At 36.2% G+C, this 24,647-nt stretch overlaps 1 protein-coding gene across 2 annotated transcripts in view; it reads left to right on the top strand.

Annotated features, from left to right (window-relative positions):
• Nucleotides 1–24,647, top strand: part of USP34 (ubiquitin specific peptidase 34) — a 241,337-nt gene that overhangs the window by 166,828 nt on the left and 49,862 nt on the right. The window contains exons 36-49 of one of the 2 annotated variants that reach the window (XM_037048000.1): nucleotides 2,166–2,206; nucleotides 2,338–2,462; nucleotides 5,445–5,597; nucleotides 7,009–7,113; nucleotides 8,471–8,526; nucleotides 8,625–8,745; nucleotides 14,738–14,921; nucleotides 15,932–16,095; nucleotides 17,603–17,668; nucleotides 19,013–19,159; nucleotides 19,248–19,304; nucleotides 19,397–19,474; nucleotides 19,848–19,942; nucleotides 22,978–23,150. In XM_037048000.1, coding sequence (XP_036903895.1) covers nucleotides 2,166–2,206; nucleotides 2,338–2,462; nucleotides 5,445–5,597; nucleotides 7,009–7,113; nucleotides 8,471–8,526; nucleotides 8,625–8,745; nucleotides 14,738–14,921; nucleotides 15,932–16,095; nucleotides 17,603–17,668; nucleotides 19,013–19,159; nucleotides 19,248–19,304; nucleotides 19,397–19,474; nucleotides 19,848–19,942; nucleotides 22,978–23,150 — 1,565 coding nt within the window. The remainder of the gene's footprint in view (nucleotides 1–2,165; nucleotides 2,207–2,337; nucleotides 2,463–5,444; nucleotides 5,598–7,008; nucleotides 7,114–8,470; nucleotides 8,527–8,624; nucleotides 8,746–14,737; nucleotides 14,922–15,931; nucleotides 16,096–17,602; nucleotides 17,669–19,012; nucleotides 19,160–19,247; nucleotides 19,305–19,396; nucleotides 19,475–19,847; nucleotides 19,943–22,977; nucleotides 23,151–24,647) is intronic. The other variant, XM_037048001.1, reaches the window with a different exon arrangement.

Genomic DNA, 24,647 nt, shown 5'->3' with positions numbered 1-24,647 from the left:
ACTAGGTTCATCTTGCCCGCTGCCAGATGTTAGGAAATGTGGTTCTCAATGCTAGAGTTTGATAAAAAGGAAAGGAACTATTTATTCAAAAGTTATGCAGGTTTAGAGTAATGGTGAAATGCTGCTGTTGAAATCCCAGTCCCTCTAAAACACTCACAAACACACACCACTCACAGGCCTGCCTTATTCCACTTTTCCCAACTAAGCCAGTCTCAGGGGTACTGTATCTCAAGAAAAAAAGTAGAAGTCTGTAGCTCCTCTAGACTCCCAATTTCTCCCAGTAATCCATGCTTGGTTGGGCAGGTTTCCTGCAGTCCCCAGCACCATCACCTGTGTCACCGGGATCTCCAGTTTTTAATCCAAAACTTGGGAGCACCTACTCATGGCCCACCAGCGGGAGTCCTTCTACCCACATGGTCTCGAATCATCCCCTTGCATAGTCCTGCATTGTCTTTCCTAGGCCTGCATTGTGCCTGTTGTCTTCTATCTCACTTGACGGCCTGCCTTTAGTTTAAATTCCAGCCTGGAACCTCCTCCATAACCCCATTTCTAACTCCTCCCACAATTAGCTACACCTGCCAGCACTCCTGCAGTTTTCACCCTTTCTTGGCTACTACAGTTAAGTCCTAGGCAAGGCCCCCTGGCATGGAGTGAATCATCTTCAAGATCTGTAAGGAGAGTTGCCTCACAGTTACATTGTGGGTCAAAGTCATCCCCATCTCCCTAGCTAGGCTGCTGTTGATATGCAAAATAGTCACTTTGCATATAAATGTGAAGACTAGTATGCTGTTACTGATACGCAAACTAATTCTCAGTGGCCCTGCTCCATGTGTCCCATCCCCCAGCCAGACTTTTGGGGGGCCCTGGCTGCTCCCCACTACAATACCCATCCTGGGGGCCTTGGGGCCTCCCAGCCTACACCCCGTTGTTACACAGGCATGAAATCACCAATAACAGGGCTAGGTGGAGTTGGCCATCCTGGAGTTGACGGGCTCTTACACATTCTGTTTGGGGGAAGAAAGATGTAAGGTTTTTTTTCTTCTTTTTTTAAAGATTTCATTTTTATTTATATTTAGAGAGAGAGGAAGAGAAGGAGAGAAACATCAGTGTGTGGTTGCCTCTTATGTGCCCCCAAGTGGGGACTTGGCTTGCAACCCAGGCATGTGCACTGACTGGGAGTCGAACCAGCGACACTTTGGTTCGCCACCCATGTTCAACCCATTGAGCTATGCCAGCCAGGGCGAAAGATGTAACTTGTTTTGAAAGAATTTACATTGATTTGTGGCTGGCGTGACCCAGTGACTCAGTGGATTGAGCGCTGGACTGAGAAGCAAAGGCTTGCCAGTTCCATTCCCAGTCAGGAAATGGGTTGTGGGCAGGGCCAGGTCCCCTGTAGGGGGGGGCGTCAGGGGCAGCCACACACTGATGATTCTTTTTTTTCTTTCTCCCTTCCCCTCTCTATAAAAATAAGTAAATAAAATCTTAAAGAAAAAATAATTTACTTTGGATACAGATAAGTGGGATGGTAGGAGAAAATAAAGCAAGAGCAGTTCTAGGGTAGGTGCATAGTTCCTAAGGAAGAACTGTTGACTACTTTTGATTTGTTGAGGTCAGTAGTCATGAGTTAATTCAAAGCTCCAGTGTGCATTCAGGAATGTGAGCAGTTTATTGTTAGTTGGCTCACAGCTATGAACTAGTTAAATACTCTTGTCTTTTTCTCTCATTCTCTGGCCTGCTATAATTTAATTTAGAACATCTCAGAATTTTTTTCCTGTCAAAGGAAGGGCATTTTATGTCAGTGGTTGATTTATTTTTTTGAGTCTGAAGTTTAGACTAAGACTTTATAACCTTTCTCTTTGTAATATGCATCTCTTTAGTAACTAAAGCATGAGCACTTTTTGAGGGTTCACTTTTGTGACTCAGTGTTGGTATCACTCAAATTTTGTGTATTAAATGAACATTTATTTGGTGTTTGTGCTAAGATTTTACCAGTGAATTTTAAAAGAAAAATAAATATCACAGAAAAAAAATAAAAGTAGCTTTCTTAAAATGTAATCATTTTAGTGGAAAAGTTGTATATACTTTAAATGATATGTGATAAAAAATTGAGTTACTTTTAATTTTTTTGCTGAATTTAATTAGTGGTGATATGTCTTTATTTACAGAGTTTTGAAAGCTCAGTCTGATCACAGATCTAGACATGAAGGTAAGGGTTCAAGAAAGTTCATTTTTAATAGGTAAAGATTTGGATAACTTGATACATTTATATATATAACATTTTTGTTTACAGTACCAGCCTTTATAGGTGAATTTTTCTTCTTCTTTTTTAATTTTTAGTTTCACATTATTCAATGTGGCTCTTGGTGAGTTGGGCTCATTGCTGTTCTTTAGTGAAATCTAGCCTTGCTGACAGTGATCATTTACAAGATTGGCTAAAGAAATTGACCCTCCTTATTCCTGAGGTAAGTTAAAGATTTAAGATTAGTAGTTACTCTTCATACTTTTTAATATTGTTAACATTGACAATAAAAAGGAGCTAATAAAACAAGTAGACATGATTCCATAAATGTATCATGTTATGTAGAATGTGCTCTTTCAGCTCTTTAAGATCTAGAGTCTCTTGAACTGTGTACACTTAAGTGTGAATATTAAATATTCTGTACCAAGATGGAGGTGTAGGTGGAAACACTGCCTCCTCGCACAACCAAGTTTAAGGACAACAAAGATTTAGAAACAAAAACACAACCAAAACAGACAGATATTTAAACTGTACCAAGTCCCGACAACAATGAACCATTCATCCAGACCAGTAAGAGGGGCAGAGTTGGCGGCTGGTGGAGAGGGGTCATGGCAGGAAAAAGCGGTGGCTGCTAGCAAACTCAAGTGCATAGGCGGTGGTTGGTAGATCCCAGGTGCAGGGTGGCAATGGGCAGACCCAGTGAGGGCGCAAGGCAGCTGGCTGACTGCAGCCACACATTCACACTCAGATAAACCAGGCAGAGGAACGAGCAGTGAGACAGACCACGCAACCCAGGTCCCCAGCAAGGGGAATTAAAGCCTAAAAGCACCAGCTGGAGGAACTTTTGGGGGTTTGAGGTGCTGGGAGAGACTCAGCCTCACAGAATTTGTTGGAGAGATCCACAGGGTCCTAGAACATACACAAGCCCACACACCCGGGAACCAGCACCAGAAGGGCCCAATTTGCTTGTGGGATGTGGCAGAGGGGACCAAAATCTGAGAGAGAGCAGAACAAAAGCCACGGCTCCCTCTCTGACCCCGCCCCCACATACAATGTTACAACCCAGCAAGGTGGGTTGCCCCACCCTGGTGAACACCTAAGGCTTCGCCCCTCATAATGTAACAGGTGTGGCATGACCAGACCAAAAGGTGATGGCTCAAGCAGAAGAACAGCTCAAAGTCCCAGAGCCAGTACTTCTCAGTGACCAAGAGATAGCCAACCTATCAGATGCACAGTTCAAAACACTGGTGATCAGGATGCTCACAGAACTGGTTGGTTTTAGTCACAAATTAGATGAAAAAATGAAGGCTACACTAAGTGAAATGAAGCAAAATGCATAGAGAACCAATAGTGATGGGAAGGAAGGTGGGACTCAAATCAAGGGAGTGGACCAGAAGGAAGAAAGAAACAACCAAACAGAAAAGAATGAAGAAACAAGAAATCAAAAACATGAGGAGAGGCTTAGGAACCTCCAGGACATCTTGAAACGTTCAAACATCTGAATTATAAGGGTACCAGAAGGTGAAGAGCAAGAGCAACAAGTGGGAAACTTATCTGAACAAATAATAAAGAAATACTTCCCCGATCTGGCAAAGGAAATAGACTTCCAGGAAATCCAGGAAGCTCACACAGTCCCAAAGAAGGTGGACTCAAGGAGGAACACATCAAGGCACATCATAATTACATTAGCCAAGATGAAAATGAAGGAGAGAATCCTAGAAGCAGCAAGAGATAAGGGGACAGTCACCTACAAAGGAGTTCCAATCAGACTGTCAGCGAATTTCTCAGAAGAGATCTTACAGTCAGGAAGGGGCTGGAAAGAAGTATTCCAAGTCATGAAAGGCAAGGACCTCCATCCAGGATTGCTCTATCCAGCAAAGCTTTCATTTAGAATGGAAGGGCAGATAAAGTGCTTTTCAGATAAGGTGAAGTTCAAGGAGTTCATCATCACCAAGCCCTTATTCTATGAGATGTTAGAGGGACTTAGCTAAGAAAAAGAAGACAAAAAGTATGAACAGTGAAAGGACAGCAAACTCAGTTATTAACAACCACACCTAAAACGAAAGCAAACTAAGTGGACAGCTAGATCAGGAGTAGAACCATAGAAATGGAGATCACCTGGAGGGTTAGCAACAGGGGAGTGGGAGGAGGAGAAGAGGGGAGTAGGTACAGAGAATAAGTAGCATAGATGGTAAGTGGAAGATAGACATGCGGAGGGCAAGAATAGTATGGGAAATATAGAAGCTAAAGAACTTGTGACACATGGACATAAACTAAAGGGGGGCTGGGGGAGGGTTATGCAGGGTGGAAGGGAGTGAAGGGGAGGAAATGGGACAACTGTAATGGCATGATCAAAATATATTTTAAAATATTCTGTACCACTCATTGTCTTTTTCTGAAATAGTTGTTTACAGAGTGATTATTTTGCTTTGTATGTTTTTGTTTTTTTTCTGGTCAGGGGAAAAAACCAAATTTTTCTGGGTACCTGATCATTTATTTTGGTAATTTGTGCTTTAGAGAAATTGTTTTTTATTTAATTAGAATATATTTTTAGATACAGAAGAAAGTAAAAATAAGTCAAATGTATTTTCTTTTTATTCCATTATGGACACTAAGGAGGACAATATAATTTTCACAAATCATATCTTGATATTACACTGTATTCGTAAATGAAATAGTAGAAACACACCCTATCACTTAGTCACCACAATCACATCTTTTTTAGACAGCACTGTCTAAAACATTAGCTGTGAATTGTTGTCTATGTGTTCTTGTTCTCCCTGTGTCCTAGAGAACCACTCTGACATTTGGGAAGATCCCTTGGAATGTATAAAATTTTCTATTTAAGGACTTTCTAAATTGCTGCCTGATATGAAAGTATCTTACCCTGTTACTTAATCTTTTAAATAAATGTATGTGTATATCTTTTCCTCAATTCCTTTTCTATTTGTCTATTGTTATGCTTATTTGGTTTCATTTTGCAGCCATATTTGGGGTTTCTAAATTTGTTTTTACATATTACTGTATACTTTGAGGTATTTTATTTGATTATATATTTACATGCATGAGTATATGATCAGAACATTGCATTTTACAATACATTACTAAAGAAGCCACTTAATGTTGTTTCTGTCAACATACTAACCTTAATATTAACTTTTTAATACTAACTCAGATTATCTTCTTAACTTGCTTTTTTATTTAGACTGCAGTCCGTCATGAATCTTGCAATGGTCTTTATAAGTTATCTCTATCAGGGCTGGATGGAGGAGACTCAATCAATCGCTCTTTTCTGCTATTGGCTGCCTCAACATTGTTGAAATTTCTTCCTGATGCTCAAGCACTCAAACCTATCAGGGTAAGATTTTACTGTGTTCGGGAGCGGTTTCTATTTTTGCAGTTTTCTTTGCCCCACTTTATCAGTATATTATATACAGTAATTTTGAGTAGTTGTTTATATGGTTTTGCCAAGGTGATGATAGTTATTTAGTTCTTAAAACAACAGTCCTGATTGATGTGACTCAGTGGGTTGAGCATTATCCTGCAAACTGAAAGGTCTCTGATTCTCTTCCATGTCAGTTCACATGCCTGGGTTGCAGGCCAGGTCCCTGTTTGGTTGGGGTTGTGTGAGACGCAACTGTTCGATGTTTCTCTCTCACATCAATGTTTCTCTCCTTTACCCTTTTCTTATCCCCTTTCTTCTTCCCTTCTCCTCTCTCTAAAAAGAAATAAGTGAAATCTTTTTCTAAAAAAAAAAAGTGACAGTATTGTGACATACTGTGACCATGTTACACCTAGTAGTAGAATCTGTTTGCTTTGGTTTCAACTCTAGAGGATCTCGCATGGGTATTGTTTTGGAAATAATATTTGTTCTTTGTAGGTTCTGGAGCCTTGTGTTAGTAAGTTGAATGACAGGAAGCATCATAAATGTAGCTCTCTTCTCAGTCACAGGCTTTATTTAAAATTCTTATGATATTCTGGATTTTAAGTGTCCTTCCCTTTCCACTTTATATGCTAGCTTTGTAAAAGCCTTCTATCACGTAATAAATTCTGAGCACATTAGTATGTAAATTCTACTAATCGCAGAAATTTGTTGCATTGTAGGAATTTACTTCTCCTCCTCCATATTAACCTATTATCAGCTCTGTAAGAAATGTATTATCTTGTTTATTTTTCAGATTTCAAAGCTATAATAGACCACTGCATGTGGGTAGATTTATATATACTCATGTTCTATAGTTTTCCACATTTTCAATGAATTCTGAATTTATATCACATTATTTAGCATTATGCATTATTCTTTTTTTAAAGATTTTATTTATTCATTTTTAGAGAGAGGGGAAGAGAAGGATAAAAAGAGGGAGAGAAATATCAGTGTGTGGTTGCCTCTCGGTCACCCTGTACTGGGGACCTGGCCTGCAACTCAGGCATGTGCCCTGACTGGGAATCAAACTGGTGACTCTTTGGTTTGCAGCCTGTGCTCAATCCTCACTGAGCTACACCAGGCAGGACAATTATTCTTATTTTTCAAGTAGGTTGTAAGTAATTCAAAAGTAATGTTTTTCTGGGATGTCTCATATTATTCACCATGTACCTAGTTATTCTAATTTTATAAAAATTAGGGGTTCTCTTTTTCCTTATATTTTGATTACTGTTTAGTTTGTGTTGGGATTTAGTGTTTTTTATAAAGCCTACTTTCTTAAATAAATTGTAATTTTAAGTTACTTCCCTTTTAAAATGTTTTCACAAAATTAAATTTTTTTTAACAGATAGATGATTATGAAGAAGAACCAATGTTAAAACCTGGATGCAAAGAATATTTTTGGTTGTTGTGCAAATTAGTTGACAACATACACATTAAGGACGCTAGTCAGGTACTTTTAAGAAATGATATATTGTTATGTTAATGGAGTTGTGTGTTCATAACTTTATAGGTTCTCATTAAAGTCATTTTAATTGATGGGTTGAAAATGCCATAATTTTTCTACTGTATTTGCACCTTTTTGTTCTGCTCAAATCCTTTCCTGCTTTTTACTTTGATCTTTGTTGCAATGTCTTTGATATCTTCATGTAAGTAGTTTCTTGTCTCTTTTAGATAAGATTTGTGGCTGCATAATCTTATTTAGAATGTGAAATTTAGACTTTAAATACGGCTTTCTGTAATAGCATGTGGATTTGGAGTTCTGATTGTAAAATAATATTGCGATTTAAAAGTAGTTATTTTAAGCTAAACAAGACATATCAGTGTGCTCTCCTACTAATTTTCTTATACTAGGCTAAAATACTTTGATCTAAACAAAGTATTGTTTAAAACAAGTTGGTTTTGAAAACAAACTTGGCACATAAAGTCTTTTGGGTTTTCTCCTTTGTAAATTTAGTACCCTAAAATGCATTTAAATGATCTCAGAAAAAATGAGAAACACTTGGAGATACATACAGATATTTAGGAAACACTTTTGTTCATTTTTTAAAAATGTATTTTGATCAAAGTACAGCATACACACTTTACCTTTAAAATATCCTGTAGTGTTTGAACTTTCTACTTTTAAGAAATAGTTTACCTATGAATTCTTAAAGTCTTCTACTTTGCACTTGGGGAATAATTACAAACATTAATATTGAATATTTTGATTTATTGATTTGATGCCAGAAAACATTAATTTTTTTTTTAACCTGACCCTGTATATTTAAATTAGGAATCTAATATTTTTTGCTTGCCAAAATTATTTTTCTTTATAGAGACCAGGTTTCTTTGAGAATCTTCTTAAATTAAGTTCTGTTTTATAAAATCTGTTTTAATATTTTGCTTAGTTATAATGAGAATTAAAAGATTTTTGAAATATTTAGCTGTGCCCATATAAGTTTACTTTTAAAGCCTAGTTTAAAAGTTGTGTTAATTGTACAATATGTATATTACACCTCAATAAAATCGTTAAAGAAAAAAGAACAACATCACACCTTAGTGTCTTCTCAACAAATTACTACGGTGATCATAATTTGTTACAGACATTCCATTGCATTTTTTTAAAGGACTGTCAATGATGTGTTTATAATGAATTTTATTAATTTGGCATCATGTATAAGTAGTGAATTATTTATTGATGGGTATATTAATGAATTTGGGAGAACTGATTTCTTATTATTTATAGGGAAGGGATTTTTTGTAATAATCTCTGAACTGCTAAACATAAAAATTTATATTTGAATTTTGTATTTTCTCTTTGAATTAAGACAACACTCCTTGACTTAGATGCTTTGGCACGGCATTTGGCTGACTGCATTCGAAGGTAAAATTTCATGTGAAATTGACCATTATACTGTTGTGGAAAGATAACTGACATAATTATGTGAACTATCTTGTTTTGCTTGTATTCTTTTTTTGTAGCAGGGAGATACTTGATCATCAAGATGGTAACATAGAAGACGATGGGCTTACAGGACTCCTCAGACTTGCAACAAGTGTTATTAAACACAAACCACCCTTTAAATTTTCAAGGGAAGGACAGGTATGTATTAAGACATTCAGATATCTATGTGTAATGTGGTTGAGACTTTTTATTGTTAAATTGTATGTGGATATGTAAAGTTTCCTTAAACATGTGGATGTAAAGTTTGCTACACCCTTATTGCTGTCAGGAAAAGCGAACTTTGAATAAAATGTATCCTGAAAATATTATAAACTGTAGGCTTATTTTTAGAATTCAGAAACAACCCCCCCCCCCCCCCCGGGAGGTTTTATTTATTTATTTTCAGAGAAGGGAAGGAGGAAGAGAAGGAGAGAAACATCCATGTGTGGTTGCCTCTTGTGTGCCCTGTACTGGGGGACCTGGCCCACAGCCTGGACTAGGAATCGAACTAGTGACCCTTTGGTTCGCAGGGTGTCTATTAGTCCACTGAGCCACACCAGCCAGGGCCAGAAACAGGTTTTAATGTCTATGACTGTATGTAGAGAGACAACCTCTACTTCAATGATATAATTTGTGGGATTGAATATTTTTAATAGTAATTTACACAATAGTATTGATAACTAGTCATTATAGATTGGCCATCTTACTGGTTTTATGTTTAAAGGCCCATTTAACCCTGGCTAGCGTAGTTCAATGGATTGAACGTGGGCCTGTGGACTAAAAGCCCATTTAACATACAACCTGTCATTGAATATTTGATACAGTTAATGACTCTACACTAACAAATGTCTAATTACACTTTAGATTAAGTTGCTCACTCTCCCCATTGGCAGTTTCGTCATTGCTTGCATTGATTGAGGTGTGGTTTAGAGGGTTTTCTTGAGGTCATTGATTGTGTCAGAAAACACAAAAATAACCAAAAGGATGGAAGATTGTCTCCCGGGTATAGACTACAGATTCCTGAAATAAACTAAGGTGACAGTTTTAACCTAGATTAAATCTGTGTTACTTCCCCTATTCTATAAAGCTCTTTCCTGTGCTATTCTTTTTAGGACCTTCTTTCATTTTTTTTATTATAACCATTGGGAATAATTTGGTTTATTTATAATTTTGGTGGTTAAAGTGTTTATTTTGTTGTTTTTGTTAGTTGGCTATAGGTTTGTCATAGGTGGCCTTTATCATGTTGAGGTATGTTTCCTCTACTCCCATTTTGTTGAGAGTTTTAAAGTTTTATATTGTATATAAACCAATGTAGAACTATAATTCTAAAATAGAAATGTATTTTTCTGATAACATAACATTATAAAGCAAAAATCATAAGTAAAGAAGAAAATTTCAGATAGTACAAAGAGAAGATTACCATATTTAGTTTGGTTTCCCATGTTGCCTGGTTGGCCTTCCAGGACTTTTTGTGGATATAATAAATACATAAGTATGTAATTTATGTTATAAAAACAGCATTCTGTTATCTGTTTTCTTTTTTTTAAGATTTTATTTATTTATCTTTAGAGGGGAAGGGAAGGAGAGAAATATCAATGTATGGTTGCCTCTCGTGAGTCCCCTGCTGGGAACTGGCCTGCAACCCAGGCATGTGCCCTGACTGGGAATTGAACTGTGATCGTGTGGTTCGCAGGCCTGAGCTCAATCCACTGAACTACACCAGCCAGGGCTGTTATCTGTTTTCTTCATTTAAAAATGAATACATTAATAAACACATGAGGAAAATAATCTATCAACATGTTACTAGTTTAAAAAAATACTGTGCAGGGTACAGCTTTGCACACCTGTTTCATTATATACTCACATAAATTCTTAAATTTGATTTATTTTAATCGGAATACATCACTTTACAAAAGACTGTTTTATTTTATATTCCCAGACTTAATACGTGACAGCTATTTTGAACCAGTGTGCTGCAAGAATTTTTAAAACATGCAATACCTATTTAGTCAGGGTCACTAATTGCATTTCTCCTTAGACTCTAAAATTTTAAAAAATGACAACAGCCAACATGACAATAGTTGTGTGCATGAATCAAAATTATACTAATTTTTTGGTCAAATCATATACATATATATATATATACACACACACACACACATATGTGTATTTTTTGCTTAGTTGGAATCAGAATTAAACATTTTTAGAATTATTATTTTTGTGTGTGCATTTAAGTTTATTTTTAAAGCCTAGTTTAAGGGTGGTGCTAAAAATAAGTCTTAATGGGTAAATTGCACAGTATATGAATTACTCTTCAATAAAATTGTTAAAACAAAAAAGCAAACATCAAAATTTGGTGTCCTCTCAGCAAATTACTGTTATCATAATTTGCTATAGACATTCCACTGTATCTTTTTTTAAAATATATTGATTGTGGCATTACAGTTGTCCCTTTTTTCCCCTCCCCTTTATTTCCCTCTGCCCTGTACCCACCCCCCCTACCAACACCATTCTCCCACATTAGTTCAGGTCCATAGGTCATACATATAAGTTCTTTGACTTCTCCATTTCTCATACTATTCTTAACCTCCCCCTGTCTATTCTATACCTACCATTTATGCTTCTTATTCCTTATACCTTTTCCTCCATTCTCTTCTCTTCATCTCCCCACTGATAACCTTCCATGTGATCTTATTTCTGTGAATCTGTTTCTGTTCTAGTTGTTTGCTTATTTTATTTTATTTTAGGTTCCATTGTTGACACTTGTGAGTTTGTTTTCATTTTACTGTTCATATCTCTGGTCATCTTCTTTTTCTTAGATAAGTCCCTTTAACATTTCATACAACAGGGCTCAGTGATGATGAACTCCTTTAATTTATCTGCAAAGCACTTTATCTGCCCCTCCATTGTAAATTATAGCTTTGCTGGATTGAGTAATCTTGGATGTAGGTCCTTGCCTTTCATGACTTTGAATACTTCATTCCAGCCCCTTCTAGCCTGTAAGGTGTCTTTTGAGACATCAGCTCATAGTCTTATGGCAACTTCTTTGTAGATAACTGTCTCCTTTATTCTTCCTGCTTTTAAGATTCATCTTTAATCTTGGATAGCTTAATAATGATGTGTCTTGATGTGTTCTTCCTTGGGTCCAACTTCTTTGGAATTCCTGGACTTCCTGGAAGTCTGTTTCCTTCACCAGATTAGGGAAGTTTTCCTTCATTATTTTTTCAAGTAAGATTTTAATTTCTTGCTGTTCCTCTTCTTCTGGTACCCCTATGATTCTGATGTTGGAATGTTTGAAGTTGTCACAGAGGTTCCTCAGCGTCTCCTCATTTTTTTTAATTCTCATTTTTTTTATTCTGTTCCAGTTTGATGTTTATTTCTTCCTTTTGTTCCAAATTGTTGATTTGAGTCCTGGTTTCCTAACTGTCATTGTTGGTTCCCTATATATTTTCCTTTATTTCACTTTATGTAACCTTCATTTTGAGAGTGAACTCAGTCATTTCTGTGAGTATCCTGATTACCAGTGTTTCAACTCTGCATCAGGTAGGTTTTCTATTTCTTTGTTGCTTAGATCTTTGTGTGGAGTTTTGATCTGTTCTTTCATTTGGGCCATATTTCTTTGTCTCAGCTCACCTATTACTTGGTAAGGGGTGGAGCCTTAGGTATTTGCCAGGGTGGGGAACCTTCTTTGGTGCATTGTGGTGTTGTCTGTAGGGGAGGGGTCAGAGAGGGAACAATGCCACTTGCTTGGCTCTGATCCCACTTTCCATCACTTCCCTTGCTTCCCTCAATTGGATTGTGCCCTTTCAGGTGCTGCTTCTCAGGTTGGTGGGTTCATGTACATTTTAGGACCCTGTGGGCCTCTCCAGTGGACCCTCATGCGAGACTGGGAGTTTTCCCCGCTGGTGCAGTCCCCACAGATTTTTACACCAGGAATTTTTAGTTCTCAGTTTCCCACACTGAAACCTTGGATTTCCCCATCTGTCTTGCTCCCCCGTTGTTCCTCCCAGCTTATCTGTGTGAATGTGGGGTCACCTGTGTGTTCTGCCTTACCTTGCTTCCTCCAGCTCCCATCTCTGCCCCTTATGCCAGTCTAGGTGAATGTTTCCTTAACTCCTTTACCATGTTGTTTGATTTTTCTAGAGGTTTTATTTATTTTTTGTTTTTTTTTTTAAGATTTTCATTTATTTTTAGAAAGAGAGGGAGAAAAATATCAATGTGTAGTTGCCTCTCGTATGGCCCACAACTCAGGTGTGTGTCCTGACTGGGAATTGAACCGGCGACCCTTTGGTTTGTAGCCCTTGGCTCCACTGAGCTACACCAGCCAGGGCTGTTCTTTGTTTTTAAATTGGTTATCCTTCTTTTGGTTGTGAAAGGAAGTGAAGCATTTCTGCCTATGCCTCCATCGTGTCCAGAACTCCCAAAATGCTTTCTGCTTATACTAGCCTTTAAATACATGTGACAACTATTTAACTCACTCAATTTCTATGTCTAGACTCATTGGCAAAGGTGGCGCATTACTAAACTAGTTTCTAGTCAGTTCACATTCTTTTTGAGTGACCTTGATTTTATTTTCTGGTTCATGTACATGTGTTACTTTGTGTCCAAGATAGTCATCTAATCTTTGACTCCTAAAACGGATGAGATATTAATTGGTCTACCGTATGAAGTAAGAATGTATTTACTTTCTATATTTCTTAGCCAAAGTTAGGAACTATGTTTTATTTTTTCTTTGATAATAGTGAGGTGGAAGACACGAAGTCATTAATGGGAAAATATTTCAAAGTGTCCTTTGTTTGGTAGTTGTGTCAGAGATTTCCAAGACCAGCCCAAGCTTACTGATTTACTAGAAGGAATCAGAGGACTCAGCATGTAGTTGTAGTCATAGCTAATCTTTGTTGTAGCAAAATGATACAAAATGAAAGCCACAAAAGAAAAGCATGGGAACAAGTCTAGTGGCTACCAAGTACATGCTTATGACAGTGCTCTCCCAATGGAGTTACCCAGAGTCTACTTAATTCCCCCAGCAATGAGTAATAATGTGTGTGTGGTGTTTATTCTAGGGAAGCTGTCTTGAGCTTAGGAGTCCAGGTTTTTTATTGGAATGGGTGTTGCAGACACAGAGTATCTGCATAATTGACATAGTCTCTGAAATTCCAAACTCTCAAATAGATAGCAGTTACTCAGCATAAACCAAGCACTAACAGCCCAGTGAGCCACTTTTATCAGTTAGAGAAAGTTTTATATCAAAGGAGGTTACTATTTACCATTCAAGTTCCAAAAGACAGCCAAGGGCCAACCTTGCAATCCGGACTTTGTAAGAATAGGAGCATCTTAGTCTTAACCATATTCCCTTTTTTCTATGCAGCAACCCAGGGGGTTTTATAACCCAGAACAATGTACCATAGTAGTATTTGAGATGGCTGAGAGGCATAATTTGTTCTTTACTAATTTACCAAAGAAAATTAAAGAAGAACAAGCAGGGGAGAGGTAACTCACTGTGAGGGAGATCAAATGTAGGAAAAAGTACATCTGGAATGTTATCATAGATGGTAAAACACTGCACCTCAGTTTGATCTTCACTAGTATAGAAATTAAGAGTTTGATGTCTTAAATCCTGACTTTGGCACCTGCCAACTCAATGATCCCAGACAAGGTTCTTAATATTTTCTTTTGTTTGTTTGGGGGCCTTTGATTATCCTCTGGCACTTGAGGTTTTCATTATGAGTAAGTTGCTGCTTTGGCTGCAACTATGATTGCTGCTGCTGCCACTACTAGAGAAAATAAGAAGAAACTTAAGTAAATGCAGAGGCAGTCAAGATAGAGAGTAATGAGTCCTTAACAAAAACTTGGGTCACTGAATGGAGTATAAAATAGTAGCATGCTAGATGGGAGTCTGTACGAATGAGCTATATTAGGTGTTAAGAGGGAGGTAAGAGTGAAGGTGATCCTCATCCATTTTGTTTCCTTTAAGAGAAGCGAAGCTTGGGAGGACTCATACGATTGTATATGATGCTGCTTTAAGTTTTTAAACAGCATTTTAGAAAATTACAGATTGTTGTATAATTTATTCTGCTGAGTTATTCATTATATTTGAAATATAATTAATATTCAAGTTTTGATAATTACTTGATTTTTCTCTGTTTTCCAGGAATTTTTAAGAGATATCTTCAATCTCCTGTTTTTGTTGCCTAGCCTAAAAGATAGACAACAGCCAAAGTGCAAATCACATTCTTCAAGAGCTGCTGCTTATGATTTGTTAGTAGAGATGGTAAAGGGATCTGTTGAGAACTACAGACTAATACACAACTGGGTTATGGCACAACACATGCAGTGTGAGCAATCTTCTTTTTCTTTAATCCTTCTAAATCTTGTATGCAGAAACGAGACTCTTGGATTGCATGGTTTAAAAAAATTTACTATCCACACACTTTAATGTTTATAAGTGATTTTTGTTAGAATGTTACTGAAGTTAAAAAGTAAAAACTTTCTTTTTAGGAAACCAGTGTGAAGGATATTTTATAGAGAGCTGATGTTCTTAAGCATTTTTTGGTTAAATAATTTAGTGCTAAGGTGTTGTGGACTCTGGCCCACAAGGTCCGTGTGTTGTGGCTGCAACGAACCAATTCACACAGACTACAGAAGTCCTGTGGAGAAAAAAGGACCACATGGCTGCTTTCTAAGTGAGAGAGATGGCCTGGACCCCTGCCTGGACAGGCTTTTATTGCTTTTGTGGATACATTACATCAAGGATTGTCCTCATTTACTATGCACAGGTTTGCTTTAGGTGGTTGCCTTTTACAGATAACAAAGAAAAGAATGTTGCTAATGACTTCAGAGAAAAAGGATATTCGCAAAGGGAAAGGTGGTTGAACTGGTTACACTCCATATTTGGGAGGTTTAGCACAGATTTTAGGAAGTTACTTTAAAGATATGCAGTAAACATTTGCTACCTCAATTCAGGGTAAGGGAGTTTTAGCAAAAAGCAAGCTTCAAAACAGCCTAGGTACAATACAGGCCCGATTACCTGGGAAAACTGATCTGTGTGCCCTGTTCCTGTGTGTCGACTCACTCCCTGCTATTTTTCCGAATCAGGCTGGGCTACATTCACCATGCCTCGCAGATAGATTCCCTATACTCATGAAAATAAAATTGTGACAATCCTTTGAATTTTTAGGGAATGAATTAGTTTTACTATGTGTTATTAGTGATTTTAAAAATTACCATACGTAATGTTTTATGTATTTTAACTATATATGTAATGGAGATTGTAGTAGTTAATAAAAGCAATACATTATGTTTAATAGTTGGTTTGGGGGACATCTTTTTCTCCCTCTTTGTTCAGCAGCCCATGCACCTTATAAATGGGATTATTGGCCTCACGAGGATGTCCGTGCTGAATGTAGATTTGTTGGCCTGACTAACCTTGGAGCTACTTGTTACTTGGCTTCAACTATCCAGCAACTTTATATGATACCTGAAGCAAGACAGGCTGTCTTCACTGCTAAGGTATAGTTTTCTCACTTTAAAAATTAAAACTAAAACAAAATTTAATATTTTGTGGATAAATCTAGAGAGAAAGTAATTTATGAATTCACTGCTAAGGTATAGTTTTCTCACTTTAAAAATTAAAACTAAAACAAAATTTAATATTTTGTGGATAAATCTAGAGAGAAAGTAATTTATGAATTAAAAATGATAAAGTTTGGTTATACAACTAGCTAATGCCATGTATGTTTTAATTATTTTTATATTTCAGTATATTACTACTAGCATTGTAATATAATTTCTCAAAGGAAAACAGTTGTAGAATATACACACTCAGTGTATACAATGAACATGATATTTTCAGTGGAAATAAATACAAGTTCTTAATTTATTTTTTATTGTTCTATTACAGTTGTCCCAATTTTTTTCCCTTTGCCCTCCTCTACCCAGCCTTCCCCACCCACGCCTACTCCCACACTCAAACCCATACTGTTGCTCATGTCCATGGGCCCTTTATACATGTTCTTTGACTAGTCCCTTCAACCTTCTTTCCTCCATCATCCCCCACACCCTCCCTTCTGACGGCTGTCAGTCTGTTCCATGTTTCCATGTTTCTGGTTCTATTTTGCTTGCTAGTTTATTTTGTTTATTAGATTCCTCTTTTAAGTGAAATCATATATAGATCAACATATAGTAAGTATATGTTGAACAGATTTCACTTTCAGTGTCCTTATCTCATGTCATTAGGTGAATGTAAGCTTCTAAACAACAGAGCCATGTTCCTTGCACTAAACACAAATAACTAGTACATGCTTTTGGCATATGGGAGGCTTATTATTTCATGAGACTTTCAGACCTTCAGAATTACAACAGGTAGTAATTTGTAATGAGGATGATACTAATAGGTTTACTTTACTATTTGAGATGAGTGTATCTAATTAGTGTTTGACATGAATGTGAGACTCTCCTTTAAGCCTAGTGTTCAGGATTAAATCTCTAGTTAATGAGTCAGGCCAGATTCCTGAATCTGTTAATGATATTTGAATATTTAGAAGATTATTAAATATCTTGGTCAGCATTCCTCTGTCATTTTAGGAATTTGTTCTGGAAAAAAATAAAGATATGACTAGATGAGGGTGAGATGTGGCTTACTAATGTATTTTTAAATGTGTGAATAACAACCTTGTTGCACACATTAGATGTTTTCTGTTGTTAGAAAATCACCAATTATAATGAACGTAAAATCACCAAAACAGCACTGATCTAGAAAGAGACTTTCTTAAGATGTATTTTTCAGTTTTTTTAGATAATAGTGATGGCTGTATTTATATAATGAACAAAATACTCCAATTTTTAAATGTTAAAATTGCTAAAGAACTTGTTAAATTGCTAAAATTGCTAAATACACTCTATACTTACAGTGTGTTATTGGTTTTTCGCTACACAGCTAAAAGAATAAACGTGAATAGTGTTAAGTACATTGTAATAATTCCTTTTAATGGAAAGCTTTCTTTTGATTTTCATTCAGTATTCAGAAGATATGAAGCACAAGACCACTCTTCTGGAGCTTCAAAAAATGTTTACATATTTAATGGTATGTTTTAGAATTGTGTGTGAAAAACTGATTGGATATGCCATCTGACCAAAGCTGGAAACATTGAATAGAGTTCATTTGTATTTACTTTGTCCTGTGTACTCTTATTTTTCAAATTGAATTTTTTACTTACTGCTATTCATAGTAGTCCTTTCTCAGTTACTTACATCCTGTTACTGTCCTTTGAAGAATTTCTTTCCTGTGACAGGGTCACACATACCTCTTAGGCCTAGAGTTTTCTGACTGATTTCTTCTTTTCTTTTTAATTCTTACTTCAAAAACTATCAAAGTAATAAATTTTAAAAGAATAGCAAATCTTATCATATTACTCTCCTGTTTAAAGCTCTTCAGTAGTTCTTTATGAACAGAACAGTATCTAGGTTCATCAGCATGGCACATACCCTGAGATTTTGCTTCTTCCCTTCCACTTTCTTTATTATCACTCCCCATAATTCAGCCTCACTCCGTAGTAACTCTACAAGCTTTTTGAAGTCCATCACCCTTTTGAAGCCCTTTCATCACTTGAGTAGTTGTTTATGCTACTCCTTCTGCCTATGGCACTCTTTCCTCAGCATTCTTCTCCATTTTCTTCCTTCTGTCATCCTTCAAGAATCAACATGTTTATCTCATCTAAGAGACCAAAGAATTCCATAAAGTATCTCCAAGTCACCGTAACTCAGTCATACCTACAACTTGTATTAAAAGTCACTTGTCTTACTTGTTAGAATGATGGGGACAGATATTACATCATTTATTTCTGTATTTTTTAACTTCCGATAAGGACTCAGTAAATGAGATTTTTAACAAAATTAGAAGATTTACTAGTCATCCCTTGATCCCACTTTTAATTTCTGTTTAACAGAGTTGGAATATTCCATCTGAACTGTCAAGAGAGAAAACTTTTAAACTGATAAGAACTACGCTTGATCTTAGCCAAAAGGCTGAGAAGTGTTAAATTAATAAACAAAAGTTTAGTCTGAAGTAAAACTTATTCACCCTGCAAAGATTTTGTATTTTATGCTTCACAATATAAATCTGCATCCTTTGAGTCTCAAAATACTTTCTAGAAATTCCTAGACTTGAATAAAGTGATTTTACTTTTTGATAATTTAAGCATCTTCTGGCACCAAGACTATAAACTGAAAATGCTATGAAATATAAAACAGAAATGGAAAAATTAGTATTTTAAACCTTTATAGATTTATAGTATCTGTTTTGTTGTGTTGATGTTATTCATTAACCTTGTGGTAATTTTCTTATTTTTTGACACTTATTTGAGACTTAGATTTGTTTCATTATTTTGTAACCCTTTTCCCTGCCCCTACCCCCACCTTGCCTTTACAGGAGAGTGAGTGCAAAGCATATAATCCTAGACCCTTTTGTAAAACATACACCATGGATAAGCAGCCTCTGAATACTGGCGAGCAGAAAGATATGACGGAGTTTTTTACTGACCTTATTACCAAAATTGAAGAAATGTCTCCAGAACTGGTTAGTACCAGAATACTGAAGCTTCTTTGAAATTTGTAGAGATTTGCCCAAGTTTAATTACTGCCTTTTTGTTTGTTTGTTTTTAAAGAAAAATACTGTCAAAAGTTTGTTTGGCGGTGTAATTACAAACAATGTTGTGTCCTTGGTAAGTATTCTGCATGTTTTTTACTTTTTGGAAATCTTAGTGTGTATTTTAGCTTATAATAAATTACTAATATTTGACTCTTAATTGACCAGGATTGTGAACATGTTAGTCAGACTGCTGAAGAGTTTTATACTGTGAGGTGCCAAGTGGCTGATATGAAGAACATTTATGTGAGTAATATATGTATTTTTACAATTTTTCTGCTATTAACTATTTGTACATAGCAGATTTATGGTTTTTTATCTTGAAGTTAACTTTCATATTTTCATCTGTTTTTTTCATGCTGTTCTACTCAGATAAGAAATAAAGATAGACCACAGAGCCAGTTTTTTTCCTAATCAAAATTTAAGTACTTCACATTTGAAAAATTTAGTAGATTCCTACAGCATTTTGTCATGAGTGGAATTACTGAAATTAGGAATTCACTTCTTAAAAATTTGTTTTTTCTTCTGTGTATTCTATCCAAGTTAAAATGACTATCTTTTGTATGTTTGCATACTGTAAACAATAACATGAAACTTTTAACTGTGGCTTTATACACAGGAATCTCTTGATGAAGTTACTATTAAAGATACTTTAGAAGGTGACAACATGTATACTTGTTCTCATTGCGGGAAGAAAGTGCGAGCTGAAAAAAGGTATTTTAAAAATTATATAATGTTTATCATTTTGATAAATCATCAGATGGAAATAAAACATAAATTTGGTATAAATTAAAATTCTCTGATTAAGGTTAAGGTCATCTGCTTGGAGCTCATTCTCATGTAGTAGCTTTTCATTCAGTTACTGAAGTATATTTTAAAGCACCCTTAAACATTTCAGATATTTTTCCCCTTTCAGTTAATCAAATATTTACCAAGATCTGTCTAATTGCTTAGTTCTCTGCTCTGTATTTATAGAGCATGAAAGAGTCTACTCTTGAACTGAAGACATCCTCCTCTCAATCTGTAAAGTGAGAGATTTTTTTCATAAGGGGCTAGCCATAAGACTGTTAGTTCAGGACAGAGTATTTGGGTAAAGATGTGTTAATTCTACAGGTGACTACCGAATGACAAACAGAAATTAGATTGAAAGATCATCTTAAGCAATTAGTTGCTAGGAACAAAGGCAGAACATTTGAAATGACCTTGTATGTGTAAGGATTAGGCCAGACTGCTGGTTCAGGTAGAGGATTTGCACTGACCAGTAATAGAAACCAAGATTGGTAGTATATAGTAACATCAAATGATTAATATCTAGATTTGGAGACTATCTGCATAATTGATTGATGGCATTAGAACATCTGCCTGGGAAAGACAATAACTATTGGAAAGGACTGAGACTTAAGCCAGCCTGAAAGTGCAGAGGAAAAAGTGACAGAATCAAAACCAGGAAAGAAAGAAATCAAAGTAGGGTTGTACCCCAGAAAATGGAGAAGGTATTCAATTGATAGTTTATAGAGATGGAGGAAAGTGACAGATGAGTAAAAAGCATTGAGTTCTGTTTTTAAAAGTTACTTTGTGTGTTTTGTCAGCTTTTAGCAATAAAAATAGGGTTATCAGGGTATATGGAATCAAGTGTAGATCATTCATTTCAGAAGTTTGACAATGAAGAACAGCAAGGAAATTAAGAATCTAGAAAGAACTTTGTGATCAAACAGGAGATTTCTTTCTTTTTCTCTTTCTGAGATTTTATTTATTTATTTTTAGACAGAGGAAAAGGGAGGGACATAGAGAGGGAGAAGGGACATCAGTGTGTGCTTCCTCTCACACACCTCCTGCTGGGGGTTTGACCTGCAGCCTAGGGTTGTGCCCTGACTGGGAATGGAACCAGCAGCTCTTTGGTTCCCAGGCTGGTACTCAATCCACTGAGCCACACCAGCCAGGGCTTTTCTTTCTTTTTATTTTTCTAAGATTTTATTTATTCATTTCCAGGGAGGGAGAAAGAGAGGGAGAGAAACATCAGTGTGTGGTTTCCTCTCTCACGCCCCCTACTGGGGACCTGGTCTACAACCCAGGCATGTGCCCTGACTGGGAACTCAACCAAGGCCCTTTGGTTCTCAGGCCAGTGCTCAATCCACTGAGCCACACCAGCCAGAGCTAAGCAGTTTTCTAGATTAAATAGATCTGAGCATGTCTTAAGGCAGAGAATGAAACGCCATTGCTTCAAACTGTTTAATAGAAGATGTTTTCCAGGCAAACATGCATTTGAAAGGAAAAGTATTGCTTTTCTCAATTTTCAGATGTCAAGTTGGTTGCAAAAGAGAAAAGGTGTAGGTGGACATAGCAAAAGGAAAATATAGTTGTGCAGGAACTTTACAGGAAGAAAACAAACTCATCTGACAAGAACTAGATTTGGGTAAGGGTTAAGGACTCGCACAGAATATTGTTAGTCAAAAGTGTTTTACTGTGGAGGAATAAAATGAGGAGTCAATAAAAGATAATTGAAACACTGAGTCTTGTTCTTTGGAGAATCTCTTTTTAGTTGGAATAAATAAACTTGTTGAGTAAATCTGTCATTCGTCTCTCCCATGCAAGTGTTATTCAGTCTTTTATACTTTTAGATGTCTTGTAATATAGTAAATGTTCAACAGAAATGGGCTGGGGGTCATATTCTGCTCTATCTTTAAACCTCTGGTTTTGTCAGTTTATTTATTCTTTCCTCAGTAATTTTATCTACTACTATAACATAAATCTCTGCTGACATTCTGACAGTTCCCAAATTATCATCTAATTAAGAATGCTGTGCTCTTCTGTCTACTTGTGTGTCTCCTAGATTTAATAGGTTTATTACATAAAGTCTCATGTTTTCATACGTTTATTTTATCCTCTGACTCATCACATAGTTCATTGCCATCACAAGTCCTTCAGTGATGCTTAGCTTTCAGAATAAAGTTCATACTCTAACATTACATACAAGACCCTACATCATTTGACTCCTTTTGCTAGTTCCAAATAATCAGTAGCCTTAATATTTGCTAGTCCCAAGTAATCAGTAGTGATGAATTTTTAGACTTCCCTTTGCTTGTGACATCCTTCCCCTACCTTTATCTTCCTAAATAACTTAAAAAAAAACAAAAACTGAGCTCTTGCTTTAAAGAAATTTTCTTTTGAATTCTGTGTGTACAGTGAAGTATTCCCTGAAATTTACAGTTTTCATGAATCCTAGTTTATATATATGTTTTTTGTTTAAACTTGAAGTAGCAATATGTCAGCCATAAGATTTAGGTAACCAGTTGATTTGTTGCTGCTGCTCTGATTATTGTAATACCAGGCATCACATATTGAATGATATTTGCCAGACAGTGTTCTGTGAAAGTTGTAGGGAGTAGACACTTTACTCTCTGTTTTACAAATCAGGAAGTAAGTTTAGGTTAAGAAACTTTTAGGGTCACATAAATAATAAATGATACAGAGAGATTATGCAAAATAAATACCTCAACCTTTGTTATATAAGGTAGATAAGAAAACTCTGAACCAAAGATCCCCTTGCCTTTGAAGGAAGTGTGGCTCTTTGAACACAGCCCTTTTATGTATCTCCATCATGGCATTTACCACAGTTTGCTGTAATTTATCTAGACAAAGGAAAGCTTTTTCAGAATGAAAAATGTTGTAACAGTCTGCTGTCCCCCTCTTGAAGTATTTTTGAAAGACAGTTTTTAACAAAAGTTTTATTATTTTTTTCTGTCTTTCAGGGCATGTTTTAAGAAATTGCCTCGCATTCTGAGTTTTAATACTATGAGGTATACATTTAATATGGTCACGATGATGAAAGAGAAAGTGAACACACACTTTTCCTTTCCATTACGTTTGGATATGACACCCTATACAGAAGATTTTCTTATGGGAAAGAGTGACAGAAAAGAAGGTAATTTCACATCTCTTTTCTCTTATTGTAAATCTTTATAACTGGGTAGTCATAAAGTTGTATTCAATATGCACCTAACAAAATTAAATGGACTGTTAGAAGAATGTTTTTAAAGAGCATGGCACAGTCAGTCAGTTAGCAGGTAAATACGTAATTACCTACTGGGACTATGTTCTAGGCACTCTTCTAGGCATTGTAGAAAATGTAGTGGTTCCTGCCCTTGTAGAACTTAAATCTAGTGGGCAGGTTTTTTATAAGAAATTACAAACGTGAGTGTGTTGTCAAATAGGACAGTGAATGTTTTCCAGTTCCAGGGGAATTAGCGAGGGCTTTTATGAGAAAGTGACATTGAAGCAGAGCTTGAGTAAGAGCTAGATTGAAAGGAATGGATAAGGTCTTTGGTGGGTAGGGCTGGGGTTCATAAAATTGGCAGAAGGCAGTGGCCTGGTCATTTTTTTTGTAGGTCATGTTAATAATTTCAATCTTTATTCAGTATGGAAACCACTGGAAGATTTGAGCAGGGAACTGAAATGGGAACCAGGTAGGATCTGGAAAAGGTTCATCTAACTACAGCAGTCAAAATGGATTCGAGGATGATGAAAGGGATGTGGGTAGGCCATTCTGGTAAACTACAGAGATGGTAACTTAGATGAGAAAGCATACCGGTAAGGATGGAGAAGTATATGGAGCTACAGTTAACAGGACTTGTTGACTGAATGAATAAACAAATCCAACAAAGCTGTTGAACACCCACCTACTATGTAATTTGGTATTCTTTTAGTAATGGGAATGTAGTGACAACAAAGAACCAAGGTATCTGCTTCTTTGAAGCTTACATTTTAGTCAGTCTGCTACTAGAGTGAGGAGGAAAAGTCAGTAATGACTTTGGTTTCTGGAAGAATCAGCCAGGTGAATAAGGGGGTCATTATTACAAGACCTCAAGAAAGGGGAAATATGGTCAAAATGATTGAATGCTAAAGAAAAGGAACAGTTCTATTAAGAGCACAGTGGAACATAATCTATCATCTAGAAGATTTTTGGTTGTCTTTATCTAGAGCAGCTTCATTCGGTGTTGCAATAGGAAAGAAGATTATACTGAGTTAGATAAGGCCCTTTGTTCGTAAGTAGTTACCTCCAAATAATTGTTACTTTCATGAGACTGGTGATTTTCAAACATCTGTGTATGTGCCTTAAGGATCCCAGAGTGAGGAATGGAAATGGGTGAAAGAAGAAAGCAGAACAAATCTAGTGCTTACCTTTCCCATTTTTTTGTTAGCCAGAGAAGTTCCATTTTACATAGAAAGGTTCCTGGCAATTTTTCTTTCTTTAAAAAGTTCTGCTGATTTAAAATTTTAAGGTTTTCAGGAGCTACCGTGAAATTTAGGGAAAAGAACAATGTTTCAATCTTTATACTTTATTATCTGGCCTTAACTGAGCATTCAATAAAAGTGTTATGCTCTTTAAATGAGAGATGCAAGAGGTGTGAACGATGAGTAC

This window comes from Sturnira hondurensis, unplaced genomic scaffold (genome assembly GCF_014824575.4).
Source record: "Sturnira hondurensis isolate 20B ecotype Veracruz unplaced genomic scaffold, ASM1482457v3 Scaffold0006413, whole genome shotgun sequence".
Lineage (NCBI taxonomy): Eukaryota > Metazoa > Chordata > Mammalia > Chiroptera > Phyllostomidae > Sturnira > Sturnira hondurensis.
The sequence above is the reverse complement of the archived record's forward strand: the minus strand, read 5'-3'. Positions and strand labels throughout refer to the sequence as shown.